General features: G+C 56.0%; 8 protein-coding genes and 1 non-coding gene across 9 annotated transcripts; 4 read left to right on the top strand and 5 right to left on the bottom strand.

Annotated features, from left to right (window-relative positions):
• Positions 1 to 188: 188 nt before the first annotated feature.
• On the top strand, positions 189 to 1,040 carry EHS24_004552 (uncharacterized protein; the record flags this gene model as incomplete). Its single annotated transcript, XM_028620123.1, has 3 exons — positions 189 to 253; positions 308 to 415; positions 494 to 1,040. The coding sequence occupies 3 exons, from the start codon at positions 189 to 191 to the stop codon at positions 1,038 to 1,040; spliced, it is 720 nt and encodes a 239-aa protein (XP_028479095.1).
• A 336-nt stretch (positions 1,041 to 1,376) lies between these two features.
• EHS24_004551 (uncharacterized protein) lies at positions 1,377 to 2,779 on the bottom strand (the record flags this gene model as incomplete). The annotated part of the gene is made up of 4 exons (XM_028620122.1): positions 1,377 to 1,631; positions 1,673 to 2,179; positions 2,217 to 2,409; positions 2,478 to 2,779. The coding sequence occupies 4 exons, from the start codon at positions 2,777 to 2,779 to the stop codon at positions 1,377 to 1,379; spliced, it is 1,257 nt and encodes a 418-aa protein (XP_028479094.1).
• Positions 2,780 to 2,898: 119 nt separating this feature from the next.
• Positions 2,899 to 4,333, top strand: EHS24_004550 (uncharacterized protein; the record flags this gene model as incomplete). Its single annotated transcript, XM_028620121.1, has 5 exons — positions 2,899 to 2,987; positions 3,023 to 3,236; positions 3,290 to 4,000; positions 4,048 to 4,108; positions 4,152 to 4,333. The coding sequence occupies 5 exons, from the start codon at positions 2,899 to 2,901 to the stop codon at positions 4,331 to 4,333; spliced, it is 1,257 nt and encodes a 418-aa protein (XP_028479093.1).
• Positions 4,334 to 4,818: 485 nt separating this feature from the next.
• EHS24_004549 (uncharacterized protein) lies at positions 4,819 to 5,845 on the top strand (the record flags this gene model as incomplete). The annotated part of the gene is made up of 3 exons (XM_028620120.1): positions 4,819 to 4,907; positions 4,965 to 5,241; positions 5,282 to 5,845. 3 exons carry the CDS (start codon positions 4,819 to 4,821, stop codon positions 5,843 to 5,845), a joined length of 930 nt encoding a protein of 309 aa, XP_028479092.1.
• A 244-nt stretch (positions 5,846 to 6,089) lies between these two features.
• Positions 6,090 to 7,592, bottom strand: EHS24_004548 (uncharacterized protein; the record flags this gene model as incomplete). The annotated part of the gene is made up of 6 exons (XM_028620119.1): positions 6,090 to 6,250; positions 6,302 to 6,523; positions 6,574 to 6,753; positions 6,800 to 6,829; positions 6,867 to 7,223; positions 7,265 to 7,592. 6 exons carry the CDS (start codon positions 7,590 to 7,592, stop codon positions 6,090 to 6,092), a joined length of 1,278 nt encoding a protein of 425 aa, XP_028479091.1.
• A 571-nt stretch (positions 7,593 to 8,163) lies between these two features.
• EHS24_004547 (uncharacterized protein) lies at positions 8,164 to 10,181 on the bottom strand (the record flags this gene model as incomplete). The annotated part of the gene is made up of 13 exons (XM_028620118.1): positions 8,164 to 8,396; positions 8,447 to 8,470; positions 8,516 to 8,587; positions 8,626 to 8,680; positions 8,774 to 8,869; positions 8,934 to 8,974; positions 9,052 to 9,468; positions 9,523 to 9,653; positions 9,694 to 9,753; positions 9,793 to 9,849; positions 9,901 to 9,916; positions 9,960 to 10,058; positions 10,097 to 10,181. The coding sequence occupies 13 exons, from the start codon at positions 10,179 to 10,181 to the stop codon at positions 8,164 to 8,166; spliced, it is 1,386 nt and encodes a 461-aa protein (XP_028479090.1).
• A 519-nt stretch (positions 10,182 to 10,700) lies between these two features.
• On the top strand, positions 10,701 to 11,997 carry EHS24_004546 (uncharacterized protein; the record flags this gene model as incomplete). Its single annotated transcript, XM_028620117.1, has 4 exons — positions 10,701 to 10,815; positions 10,854 to 11,444; positions 11,485 to 11,868; positions 11,912 to 11,997. The coding sequence occupies 4 exons, from the start codon at positions 10,701 to 10,703 to the stop codon at positions 11,995 to 11,997; spliced, it is 1,176 nt and encodes a 391-aa protein (XP_028479089.1).
• Positions 11,998 to 12,093: 96 nt separating this feature from the next.
• On the bottom strand, positions 12,094 to 12,174 carry EHS24_004545. Its single transcript has one exon. It is a non-coding gene; the product is annotated as a tRNA-Ser (tRNA).
• A 461-nt stretch (positions 12,175 to 12,635) lies between these two features.
• On the bottom strand, positions 12,636 to 13,612 carry EHS24_004544 (uncharacterized protein; the record flags this gene model as incomplete). The annotated part of the gene is made up of 3 exons (XM_028620116.1): positions 12,636 to 13,234; positions 13,308 to 13,464; positions 13,520 to 13,612. The coding sequence occupies 3 exons, from the start codon at positions 13,610 to 13,612 to the stop codon at positions 12,636 to 12,638; spliced, it is 849 nt and encodes a 282-aa protein (XP_028479088.1).
• Positions 13,613 to 13,861: the final 249 nt, after the last annotated feature.

Raw genomic sequence — 13,861 nt, 5'->3', positions numbered from 1 at the left:
AGTGGAGTTTTTGGCCGTTCAGAGGTTGAGCAGTTGGGAGAAATGGAGAGTGTGTCCAAAAGAGAGAGGGAGATGACGGGATGCCCAACCGGTGGCAAATTGCGGACACACCGTCCTGTCCGCGTGACGCGTTGTATTTCTATTTCTCTCTTGCCCAACATCACTCCTCCACCAACGACTTCCACCACATGCAACGGGGCTACCATCTCCAGCCGGTACGCTACTGCCCCATCTGTGGTCACTGGTGTCTCGCGTGCGCGCAGTACTGTGCGGGCTGTGGACCGTACTGCTCCACTTGCCGTATCAGATGCGGCCTTACTGGGGCGCGGCACACACCCAACATTGAATACACCCGTGCGCATGCCGCTGCAAAGGTGGCCACCTTCCCCAACAGCATCAACCAACTAGACCGCGCGTGAGTACACAGGCTGCCTACCGCGGGTGCCGTTCAACCCCCACCAGGGTGTACCGATAACTGTTTGCTGATAAGTAGTCGACCTCGTGACGACAACAACCGCCGGTACCATCCGTTCAGTCGCCCCCAACCATGGAAGCCACCACCTCGCTCCAACGATCACACCCATCCGCGCAGTGGTCAATCGGTCCCAGCACGCCCAGATCATGTTCCTGCCCGCCGAGAGCTCCCCGATCCATTGAACAGGGAGAACCGTCACTCCTCCCGTCTACCTGAAGGTCAGAAGCATAACGATGATTTTACCGGTGACATTCTCGAAGCGCGCGGCCCCAACGTCGAAGACGACCTTGAAACCGAGATTGTTTGGCTTGGTGACAATCTCGCCCGGCTTAGACTCAGCGACGGTACCGAGAACCCCACGGCGCAGAAGGAGTACGAAACCGAGGACGATGACGACGACGAGATCGAATGGCTCGTCACCATCGGACCCTCAGAGATGACGCCCAACAGCCAAACAGAAGACGGAGAAGAAGAACTTGCCCAAGCCACATCACAACACCTTGACGGACTGGAACAACTTTTGGCAGAAGAAGCGATGAGGCAAGCGAGGCTATTTGCACGTTGATGCCGCCGTTCTGTGGGTGCAGGGCACTTACGAGAGCAAGGAGACGGCAGGATGACCAACAATGTAATGAAAAGTGTGCAGAGTAGATTCTTGTAGTCGAAGATTGAGTTGCTTGAGGGTGTCCACGCTCCAGCCCCGATTGACTCTAGCCCAGACTACTGAATTCGTTGTTAGTGGAGAACGATTTCAATACCTGGATATCTTGCAGACCACCTGCACAAGTCACCAGCGAACACATGCTTGCACACACGCTACGTAAACAGCACCCCCCCTAACAAACGGTACATGTCCACATTGCTGTCCCACCCTCTCCTTGCGCTTCACTTCGCGCAGGACTCAACGCTCCAGGGACTTAATGAGGTTACGCTGAGCCTCGATAAGCTGCTCCTTGGTCTGTAAGAGCTTGTCCTTTGCATCGACACATTCTTGGAGGCGGTGGTTTTCGGACAGCAGCGACTGCTTGCTGCTGTTCTCGACTTGAACGAAGCGCCCAGATGTGAAGCAGTCGAGACTCGTCTTGCGGGTTCGAATCTCACTGTCCGACTGGTGGTAGTGTGCAGTGGACGACGAAGCGGCCATGGACTCGTTCAGCTGCGGCGGGTCAGCAAGCTGTTGTATGTGGTGATCCTCACCTTGATGCGCTTCAGGGGGCGTGGCGGGGACCAGTGCTCAGCGAGAGTCGGTTGACGTGGTACGTGGTAGGGTGCTTGCCTGTGGTGGACATCGTGGTAGTACTGGGGGTGGTCATGCCTTACAGCACGAACTGGGGCCCAGTCACCCCTCGTCTCCCTCCAGTCTCCATCTCGGCGGTGGTCGTGGTTCCGGAGAATCGTGTCGCGGTGTTGTCCATTGGCATTGAAGTTCATGTCGCGCATGTTGCGCTCGCGGCCAAACGCCTTCTCTCTCCTCTCCTCACGCTCACGAGCCTTGTATTCCCAGTCGATTATGGGCCCATTGCGGAGGGAAACATGGGGAGGAATATCACGAATGAAGAACCAGTCGTTGTCAGGAGGACAATTGCTTGGTCCAGGTGTTGTCGAGAGAGTGAGCGAAGTGTTGGAGCGATATTCTTCTCCAAGGGCTGAAGTTGAGGTTGATTGAAGCCGGGTATGGGCAATGCGCGGAGGTGCCTTCTCGACCTGTACATGTGTCAGGTCCGCAGCATAGCAAGCTCACCTTTTCAGGCTCCTGTTTGACAATGTTGGCGCTCTGATCGGCCTTCTGCTTAGCCTCCAGCTCGACCTTCTTCTTGGCCTTTTGCCTGGCCTTCAGCCTGGCCTTCTTTTCGACCTTGATCACCTGCTTCGCCTTCTTCTGGCCCTCGTTGTACACGTCCTCGGACACGGCCACCAGGCGGAACACGCCTGGGCTGATGTACTGCCACTGTGACCGGGAATCGGGTTGGTTACAGCTCCTCGCGGTGCAGCGGCGGCTGACAGACTTGGAGGTGCCGCAGCCTTGACAATGTTTGGGAATAATGAAAAGGTCGTCGTGAGAGCCAGTCCACAGGCATTCAATGACACATTGGCTGTCGTTGCACCTTTCGCACGGCGGAGACCATCTGCAGAGGTTAGAAATGGCTGAGAGATTGGACTTGCTTGTACAAGGGAGCCGCTTTGTTCGATCCCTCCACTGGCTCCAACCCGAGTTGATGATGCTCCAGAGGCGTGAGTCGTCGGCTGTAAGCCAACATGGTGTGTGTGTTGATGTGAGGAGCGGGCTGGGCGTGTGGCATTCATGAAGCGGGTGACTGGATCGACCAGCGGGCGGAATCAAAACCTGACGGTTTGTGTGGCAAGGTGTGGGGGGACCTTCTCTCCTCAATGTCATTCCTCCACAACACACACACCACATTCCCATGACCTCTCGCGAGCTTACCACGGAGGAGCACCTAGCTCTCGGGATACAACGGGCCCCCACGTGGACGGAGAGTCGGCCACTGTACATGTGAGTCGACCCACACTCATTCGCTCACTTCTCAGATGGCCCTACCCATGTCACATGTGTGCCGACGGACTCTGCGTCATCGAACCTCTGTTGACTGGTGACACTGATCAATTGGTCGACATTCCCAAACGCTGCCAACGTTGCGGTCGCCACGATCAGAGCGGTTGCTCCATCCTCACTGGAAGCCGCAACAAGCAGTACCTCTGCGAGGGTGGAGGCTCCTTCAGCGTCGTCACCGTGCCCTTCACGGTACGTGGTGTGTGGGATGTGTGGGAGGCGAACGATGATGCTAACTAAAGCAGAGTGACCAGCGTCAATCTCGCGACATGCGCCAGACAGGACAGCCCTCACCAAGCCCCAGCCGTAACAACCCCTCACCGCGCATTCCCGACTCCAATGACCTTCTCCGCCGACTCTCTCTTGCCCCTACTCCTCGAGCTCACACAATGAACAACGACTGCTACCGCCCGTACCGCGTGGAGAATGACGAGGATGAGGGCCGTCGTCCGCGTCGCGGAAGGCGCGCGCAGCAGAGAAAGGCTCAGCGGGACCGGGAGCCATCATCGTGGTTCCGTGGACACGACGTGTATCGTCCCGACGCCATGTCTCGTCCTCAGTCCCCTGCTCAGCACCAGCGCGCCGCCCAGGACCATGGCTGGCCTCAACGCCACCCGTCTGGGGACATCCGCGCGAGTTCGAACCCCACCATCGCCGCCGACCACCTTCCCGCCCTTCCCGGCCGTGAGGGCACTGCATCAACTGAATCCAACAGAAGCGAACGGACGTCAACATCTTCTTCCATGGGCACTGGTAACCGTAGCCGCGACGATATGGCCTCTGCTTCTGGCCAGCTCGATACCGAATACCCACCAGACGCCAACGGTACTCATGCTGAGCTTCAAAGCGGCGCCAGCCCTCAGCCTGCGACCTTGCCGCCAATCCAGGACAGGCAGACCAAGGGCTATGCCTGTGACGCTTTGTCAGCTGATAACGAGGGCCGCAAGCGTCCCAGGGTGAGTGCACATATTGCGCACCGTACATTCCCACTGACAGAACCAAGGTTCATGATGAGCAAGAAGGTAACGCGTGGGGCAACCCAGAACAATCTCGGTTCTCGAGACGTGGGTGGCACCGAGCGCCACTACCCGAGCTCACTCTTTCCAGGAATCAAGGAACTCGAAGAACAACTGAAGCGCAAGAACGCCGCTATCCATTCCTTGGAATCCGAAAACGGCCGTCTCAAGTCGGATAGGGAGCGTGTCAAACGGCTCGAGAGGGAAAATGCGAACCTTAAGGACGAGGTCATTGACCTTCAGCGCCAGATTCTCCGTGGCAGCAGGCTATAAGAGTGTGCATGTGCATGTGACAGTAACAGGCGATAGTGGGAAAAAGGAACTATGGTATTGGTGGCCTCCTGCACAGTACAGAGGCAGAGCACCACCAGCCAACGGAGGAATAGCATGTATGTATGCACCATGTGGCATCAGTGATCAGTGACGAAGTATGCGCCAAGCAGTCGTCGCAGTTTGCACCACATCATGCACTAACCAGTTACATTGCCCTGCCTATGGCCTATAGATATATGGCCTATAGATATATGGCCTATAGATATATGGAAGTAGTGGGAACGATCAAGATGTCGCTGTGGTCGATGGGTGGCCCCATGCTCTATCTGGAACCGTTGTCCACGTCACCTTGTTGTCCACCACCCCCCACCCCGTGGTCGGTGGCTGGGTGGAGGCAAAACAGACAGAAACGCAGAAACGCCCCATCAGCGCACATCAAAGTTCTTGCTTCCACCCATTCTTCCTCCAACAACCCTTGTAATACAATGCGGCGCCATATCCTCTCTGCGGAGGAGCATCTAGCCCTGGGAATTCAAAAGGCTTCTTCGTGGACTGAAGAGGACCCTCTATACCAGTGAGTCACCCAGGTGACCAAGCTCGTCGCGTCAAGCGGGCGCTAATGGACCCACAGGTCACCGCTCACCTGCGACAAGTGTTCCCTTGACAACGAGCAGTGCTATATCCCACCACTCCGTATTGGCGACGTCAAGGACTACTATACGGTCTTCGCCCGATGCGACGGATGCAGGACCCAACAGCATGTCTGCAACATCTTCACCAGACGTGGCAAGCACCAATGGAAATTCACCGCGGCGTCTGGCACGTTCAGCCTGGTTCGCCTTCCCCAACACATTATCAAGCAACGTGAAAGGATCACCCGCAATGCTAAGAACTTCAGGGAGCGCCAGGTAAGAGCCGGCAGTGGGCCAACCTCATACTAACGGCCAGGGCGTGGTCCACCGCAAAAGGAAGCGTAGTAAACCAGTCGCTCAATACAACGCGCCGCAGTCCGACAGGCCCAAATCCCTCCTAAACAAGCAGACGTCCAAGTACAGCCTCCGTCGCCGCAAGCAGTCTCCTTCGCCTTCAGCTTCCGAGTCCGATTCCGATTCCGATTGGACTGCCGCTTGCACGCCGCAGCCGCTCGATTCCCACTCCCAACCCGACGACGCTGAAAGCCCACGTGAAAGTCACAATGACCCTGCGAGCCCAAACGCCGGCAGCGTAGACGAGGAGATGAGTGGAGAACTGGACTCTTACCACGCTCTTGTGGACGACAACGGCCATTCGTCGCGTGCCCCACAACTGCCCGACACAGCTACTCGTTCGAACCCGACTCAAGATTGGGAGCGCCAACCGTATGCTGGTTTGTCTACCGAGGACCTCGTGACTCTACTTGTCAGGCGCGACGAACAGCTGAAGGAGAACGACAACATCGCCCAGGCTCTGATGCAGAAGCTCCACACCATCGCGCAACTTGGCTCCCAGATTTCCCAGGCAGCAACTGTTTAGTCGCAACGGCTCGATGGTACAGTATTCGGATGTGACGATGACACCCCAACCACGAAGCCGGTCACCAAGCCAGTCCGGCTTTTACTCCTGCCATACTTGTAGATCACCTGATATGCAGCATGTAGATATGCCCTTCCCTTTTAGGGAATACGGTCGCATATGTGGGGATACCTTTGGCCGACCCGATGTTTAGAAGACTGCTTCACATATAACCTTGCTACAACCTTAACCATCGTAATCTGGTCTACTCATCCCAGGCCTCCAGAGGCCAGTCGTGAGCCTCGCCGGCATTCAAAGTGTTAAATGCCTCGCGCAAATGGGCAGGCAGAGGCTGTTCCAGGTTCTCGAGGTGGATTCGAATCAGGTGCCTGGCATTCTCCTCCGAGTCTTCGGACGCGTCTCGCGCTGCGCACTGGGTCAACACCACGGCCGTGCACGGTCCCTTGAGCTACTCACCATGGAAGACCAGGACGTTGTTCAAGTACTCCAGGTCGCCCTTGCGAAGCTCAATGTCGAGTCCAGACTTGGCGGCGGTGAAGTGGATGGCGTCGAGGGCGAGGTGCTTCTCCGTGGGAAGAGGCGGGACGTCCGCGTCAGCCTCGAAGAACCCGAAGAAGGGCCGGCGAGAGTATGAGGAGACGATCTGATCACCGTCGATGGGGAAGATGAGTGCCTTGCCTGGACAGTGTGAGTGAGGCAGTTCAATGACAGCGCGGCTCCACGCTTACCATCAGGGAAGATCTTGTTCTTCCAGTCGTCCTTGGCCAGCTCGCGGACAATGTCGCGGCGGGTGGCAGCCAGTTCATTGTACGTGTGTCCGACGGACGCGAGCTGCGACAGTCCACCAGTCTCTGCCCTTCCAAGGGTGAGGAGGCCGACGATACCGGTGCTTCCATCGTTGTGGTAGACTGAAGGTGTCAGAAGCTTGTCTCCCAATGATAGGTTACGACATACCTTGGTTACCGCTTGTCTGGCCCTTGACGACTGCAAGTTAGCGCCACTTGTGTGCTGAGAAACTCACCGATGGCGGGACGCTTGTCGGCCTCGAGCTGGGTAATGTCGCGCAGGTGGACAATGTTCTTGGGTCCCTGCTTAATCCGCCTGCCCCCGACGTAGGACGAGATACCGGCGAAGATTACAATCTGCTTGATACGCTCCCAGTCGTCAACGGGCAGACCGCGGAGGACACGGAAACCGAGACCACTCTTAATCTCCTTGTCGGTCTCCTGAAGCTGCTTGAAGAGTCCCGAGTCCGCGGGGATAGGGAATGTCTCGCGTGAGATCGAGTCGTTCGACACCTTCAGAGACACAAAGTGGTCATATGCGGCGTTGAGGACGTTGATGTCCTCGGTGGTGAAGTTGTAGGTCCACTTTTTGGCTAAAAGTCGTCAGCAAACAGTCAGGCTAACGTGCACTCACGCTCGTTAATGAGCACCTTGCCATCCCATACAGTGGGTGAGACGACCTTCTCGGGGAATCCTTCGGGGAGCGGGTCGTGCTCGGGCTTCTTGTACTCCTTCTGGTTGGTAGCCCACCACTCCTCCGACGGCTCGTAGCTGGTCGCAAAGATGCGACGTTGCTTTTCATCCTCTGTCACATTTTCCTTCTTGTAAGCCTTGGTGGCCTTGCCGTAAAGGTCATTGTTGAGGTCACCGTAGGCGCCGTTGTACCTGTCGATCTGTTGGATGTCCAGAGACTTGAGTTGGTGGTTGAGGAGGTCCACAGGGGCCTGTACAGCAGCAGTCATGGTTGCGATGTGTGGAGGGAATGTCGTCTGAATCTTAGCTATGTAGATGCGTTCCAGGCTTATGTATCATGTAACGGTGTCATGTGCCCACAAATCGGCATACGTGACCACTTTCTTCGCCAGTGCTCATAGCGAAGACAATGGGTCGGATTACAGAGACTGGTGGGCAGAATGTTGCGCGTCAATGTCGGTGAATAAGCCGCTCGCTCGCCATCGCCGCCACCGAGCACGTTCGGCGAGTTCACCATGCCGTCATTTTCGGTCAAGTCCGACCCATCTCATTTCAGACCGGACTGTCTATCCCTGCACTGCACCATCGGCCATCTGTATCTGCAACTATCTGAGCAGCTGGGTATGGGCTCTTTGAAATGGTTGGTCCCCGACCACTTGCGGCGGAGGGCGTTGAGCAAGATGAATAAGCACGGCATCCAAACAATGATACGGCCACCAGCCGGACCGATCCGAATCCGTTCGATGGCGCCACAGGAAAGTATCAGGATTGGTGCAACTGATGCATTCCACCACCGCCACCGCTCCACATGGCACAGACACCTTGTATCCAGTGCAGGTCTCACAGCTTTCCCGTCTCCACCTCGAAGCTATCGGCTTTTGTGGCCTGGGGATAATATTGAACAGCGGTTGTCGAAACACTCTCGTCTCCCTGCGCCAACCTTGCCCTGCGCTCATCGCGCTTCGAAAGATACAAGATGAGGAAAATGAAGACGATGAGCAAGCCAGAGGCAACAGAGACCGCCACGTTACCCTTGAAGACCGCGGGCTGGTCTGTCTGCTTGAAAAAGATGACTGGGTTGTCAGTCCCAATGTCCCTGGCCATCCTCGCCATTGCCACTCACGAGGTAACCACGCATTGAAAGAAACTGGGACGTCAGAGATCAGGTAATGACAGTATGGAGGCAACTCACATGCGACTGAATTGTACGTGCCAGTAACAATGGCTCTCTTCTCAGATGAAGTGCTGATCACGGAGGCAGCCCCTTTACTGTCAGCTGTCGACTCCTACTCACAAACTCACAGGCATAGGTCAACCCTGCACCGACCTCAATCATTCCAGTCAGGTAATAGAGGGCCTGTGCTCGTCAGATATGTCGTCCCATGCGACCTACCCATCGTCCCGCCCGGTTGTCTTGATACACTGGCAATGCAGCAAGGAGGGCACACACGATGATGTGGATTGCACTCGTGGCGACGATCAAGGGCCAGCGACGCTGCTTGAGGAACGTGTCGTCCACCCAGCCGAGGAAGAAACTGGATGCGATCTGGACTGCGTAAATACCCGTCGGATAGCTATGAGTCAGCCACCGCACACTTGCCACTGCTTACTAGTTGATCTGCTGAACGGTGTACACCGGTGACGTCGAATTCTTAAACCAGAAAGCCATGGAGCCAGTCACATCTGCATGTAAGCAACGCCCTTCAACTGGTGAACATATGAACTTACTCTGCATGAAGATGTAAAGCGAGTAGCAGATTGTGAACACCCAAATATGCCACGTTGAGAAGATTTCCGTGAACGCTTTGCGACTAAATCCATCCTTTGATGTACCCTTTCGACCTTCAGCAGCGAGCCTTGCGCGCGCGAGATCGATATCGTCCTGGTTGAAAATCCAGTTCGGACGAATCTTTTCAGGCAAGTCAGGAAGCATGAGGAAAGCCCCGATGGCGACTGGGAACGAAATGACGGCGTCAATGATAAAGATCCAACGCCAACCGGGGCGACCTGCGACGCCGTTGAGGGTCGTGTGGACGCCGCCTTGGAGAACTTGGGAGAGGAGAGTACCAATCGCACATGCGGCCTGGAACAAACTGGCCCGCTTGCCAAGTTCCTCCTTTGAATACCAGGAGCCGATTAGGAAGTCTGGATTTGACCGTCAATGACATTCTGTTGGGCACACAGTTTTGCGACACTCACGGAGACCTGGATAGTATGCCGACTCGAAAAGTCCGACAAAAAAGCGAATAACGTAGATTTGTTGGTAAGTTGTGACCCAGGTAGTGCAGAGCGTCATGATGGACCAGCCAAACTCCAGGATGAACACAACACTGAGCATGTATGAGCCGCCACCCAAACCAAGATGCTCACTAATGAGGAGAGAAGCGGTTGAGAAGAATGTTGCCGGGGATTTGCCCAATCACGTAGCCACTGGGTGGTCAGCACACTGCTATTCTGCGGGGCACTCACACCACCCAGCATGTGTTGGCATAGTTGTATTGCAAGCCGTACATGCCCAGGTCCTCTCTGCAGAAGGTCAGTTGCTGAACTGGGGTTCTTACATCACATCACACGTACTTCATTCCACTGACGACTGAGGGCAGGTGAGCACACGATATATGGGTTTCGTCACTCACAAGCAGTGCTCATGTTGGTTTGGTCGATGTAGCGACAAATCAGTCCGAGGACCGAGAAAATGAGGAGCGAAGCATCGAGCTTGAGCACCAGTTTGCGTTCTGAAATCAGCTTTTCTCCTGCTTCCAACGTTACTCACCAGCCGACAGGCTCCAGCCCTTCTTGGGCTGTGACGTGACGCTTGCCGAATCGTCAGTGTCCGAGTGCTCAACACTTGCAGGCATGTTGGTGGGTATCCGAGGTATGGGACTCCCTTGCCCTCTCGTCCTCCGTTATCTATGGGGGCAGACCAGTTTACCATACTGCCACTGCCACTGAGAAAAACGGAATGCCATTCGACAGTTACGGGACACGCTAAAAATGACGTGCGATGGCTTCCATCTGTGCACTGGTGGCGCATTTAGATAACAGAACCTGATCGGTGAATTTCCCCAGCAACCGGCCGCGGCAAACCCGGTCAGGTTAGCAAGCAGCCCTGGATACATAGCAACGCCTTGCATTGGAGGCCTGAAGGCACCGTTTGCTGACGACCAGCAAGGGCACATGGCTGTTTTCAGTGTGATTTGGTACTGAAAAACGCGGCGTTACTGTCGGGCAATTTGCCGAAGATATGTAGCAGACGACATGTCAGTGACCGATGGCGTAATCCTCACCGCAGCATGCTTCGGTCGTTCCTTCGCCAACTTCTCACACTTGTTGAAATACCCCAATAACAGAGAACACAGAACTCGTCGATACCAAACATGAGTCCTACGGCAGTATCCCAGTCGCCTGTGCTGCGTACCACGGCGTCGCACAAATCAGCCATCGCACCTGCCATTCCCGCTTTCGTGCCACCACCCGTCACCACCGCGGAAGGTATGTGCTCTGCACCAGGACAGTATTGACTTGTGAAGTGACATGGGCCGATCTTGAGACCATCGACCTTCAGCTGCTTGACAGTCCCGACCCCAGTGTGCGCGCCCAGTTGGTCGCCGCGACCAAGAAGGCCCTTGTCGAAGACGGCTTCCTTTTCGTCACCGGTACGGGTGTCACGGACGAGACCCTCAATCGTCATCTGGCTATTGCCCAGTACGCCACCAGCCTCCCTCTTGAGGAGAAGCAGCCTTATGCAGCCGACCTGGAAGCTGGAAGCTATGAAGGATACAAGCTGAGGGGCATCTGGGCTGTGCGCGACGGCGTCAAGGATAACATTGAGCACTACAATCTGGAGTCGTCCTCGTTCGACCCTGGCTTCCAGCACCCTGATGCACTTCGCCCTCTCATTCCCGAGATCAAGGCGTTTGCCGAGCATACGTACAAGTTTGTCGTCTACCGCATTCTCAAGCTCATTTCGCTTGCTTTGGAGTTACCAGAGGACTACCTTTGGGCACTGCATGACCACGACAAGATCATCGGCGCCAGCTGCCAGCGGTACATGGGCTACTTTCCAAGGGGCGACGACGACGACAAGCCCAAGGATATTTATATCCGCGGACACACGGACTGTACGGTCTTGTTTTGCCTGTCCAGTGCTGACACTTACAGACAACTCGATCTCGCTCTTATACTCCCAGCCCATCACGGCCCTTCAGATTCTGGCCAAAAACGACGAGTGGAAGTATGTCAGGCACGTCCCAGGAGCCGTCGTGGTGAACACGGCCGACGCTCTCGAGTTCCTCTCCGGTGGCGTATTCAAGGCGACCCGTCACCGTGTCGTTCGTCCTCCCCTCGACCAGGCCGACTTGATCCGCTACATTCTCATCCATTTTGCCCGCACTCGTCGCGATCTCCCTCTGAATCCGATCTGGGAGTCGCCAGTCGTCAAGGCAGCCGGCACGAACCCGTTCCAGGACCGCATTGATGCTGGCGGGAAGGCTCCCACGCAAGATGAGTGGCTGAGGGAGCGTATCAGGAGGACTGGCAATAGCTGTGAGTGCCGCATTGACTCGAGTTGGTGCTGACATCATGGTAGACGCGCCGTCGAACAAGGGTGGATCGGGTGTAAACAACAAGGTCGAGGAGGAGATCCTGGGGACAAAGGTGCAGTACTACACCTAAAGAGAGCAGTTCCACAGTCTCTCCTCTATGCATAACACTTGTCAGCACGCCAAGTAAAACAGCAAAAGAGAAGATACCGCTGTTGCGCTCTCCAACCGACAATGACATGATTCGAACATGTGCTCCCGAAGGAAATTGATTTCGAGTCAATCGCGTTAACCACTCCGCCACATTGCCATTTGTGCAGTGTTCTCCTGGATGAGACGATCGCGGGGATGCCTTTGGATGCATGCATTGAACGTGTGGAAGGAGAACTGTGGACGTTTGAAGGTCGGAGGCATGGTCGATGATGGAGGAAAATGACCCGTGTGGCGTGCCACTGAAAACTCCGGTGGAGTGGATCGTCGCAGGGAGCGACGAGCGTGTGGTGGTCACATCTTGGTCATGCCTGGTATATCTGAGCAGCACAGGTGCGGCTGTGTTGGATTGTGCGGGCAGATGTACCCACTCTTTCGCTCGCTGCGAAGAGGGCGAGGCGCACGCATGTTGTGGAACTCCCAGTCGAATGCAGTTTTCTGTCCCACAAGGAAGAGTGTGAGATACTGATACATCCTAAAATCCAGTAATGTGCGAGGCACGCATCTATGATCTATGATAATTCTAAACAGTGCGATGTTAATTCTCCTCCACCTGCCCTCCTATGCGGTCTCCTCTGCGTTCCCCTCGGCGGTCTCCTTGAGCATGTACTGCTCACTCCTCCGCTCGTCCTCCACCTCGGTGGCACCGGGGAAGAGCACCGGGATGGCGATACCGAGCAAGATGCCAATAAGAACGACCTCGACTGCGGCCCAGAGGACATAGTACGCGGCACGAGAGCGGACCCAGGCTCCCGCGTTTGTCGTAAACACACGAGCAATGCTGTAGACGGTGGTAACGAACAGCCCGGTACAGAGCGACAGGAGGACCACTGCCCCGTGGGTGCGGAGCCCGAGCTGGCCGTGGCACATGAGCACGCCGCCAAAAGTGGTGACCACGACGGCGAGGGACACGAGGTACGACGCCTTGCGCAGCCTGTTGATCAAGTCAATGTTCGGGTCCGATCCGCCGCTCATTGCCGAGGACACGATGGACATGATGGTCGCAGCCAGCAGGCCGAGCTGCTGGAAGCGGCAGACGCGCTGGAGCCACAGAGGCTGCGCGTCGACCGAGACGCCCGATGCTACGTGTCGCTCCCACAGGTCGATGGTGGTCGAGGTGATGAGGAAGAAGGGGACGGCGAGGAGAACGAGCTCGGCGACTGTGGCGTCAGCAGGTGTGGGTGGCGTGTGGCCTTTTGCCAACAGTCTCGGCCATGCCTGCGTTCGACTCACTGAAAGTCCCCTTTCCGTAGTTGACTTTGCTCATCACGGTGCGGAGGATGAAGGAGCCTATACGTATCACCACAAACAGGGTCGGGTAGATGAGACTGCGGCAGCGCGATACAGGGCGTGTCCAGCGGTAAATCACGACAGGGACGAGGGCGACGTACTGTTGTGGTTAGCTGTGGACAGCGGCGAAGGCGGCGACCATCAGTGCCACACACGATGAGGGAAAAGATCAGGCTGGGCGCAAAGTCCTTGCCAATGGGGTAGCCGCCGGTAAAGTTCATCTGGTCAAGAGCCGCACTGGTTGACATGGTGAGAGCGTGGTGGGCGGTGGTAGGTGTGAGGTGGAGTACCTGACGGTGGTATGATGTCGACTGACATGTCCACCACGCCTGACGCTTATATTGGCGACGGATCAAACGATGGACTCTCTCCAGTGTCAGAAAAAAAGGACAACGCGGTAGGAAGCGGCGCGATGTCGTCAGGGGAACTCAAGATTACAGAGCCGATGAAGGGTTCGTGTAGAGCTGTGCTTGGCACCTGGATCTGCCCTACTGCAC

Source organism: Apiotrichum porosum, assembly GCF_003942205.1.
Source record: "Apiotrichum porosum strain DSM 27194 chromosome Unknown scaffold_2, whole genome shotgun sequence".
In the NCBI taxonomy this organism is placed as follows: domain Eukaryota; kingdom Fungi; phylum Basidiomycota; class Tremellomycetes; order Trichosporonales; family Trichosporonaceae; genus Apiotrichum; species Apiotrichum porosum.
The sequence above is the reverse complement of the archived record's forward strand: the minus strand, read 5'-3'. Positions and strand labels throughout refer to the sequence as shown.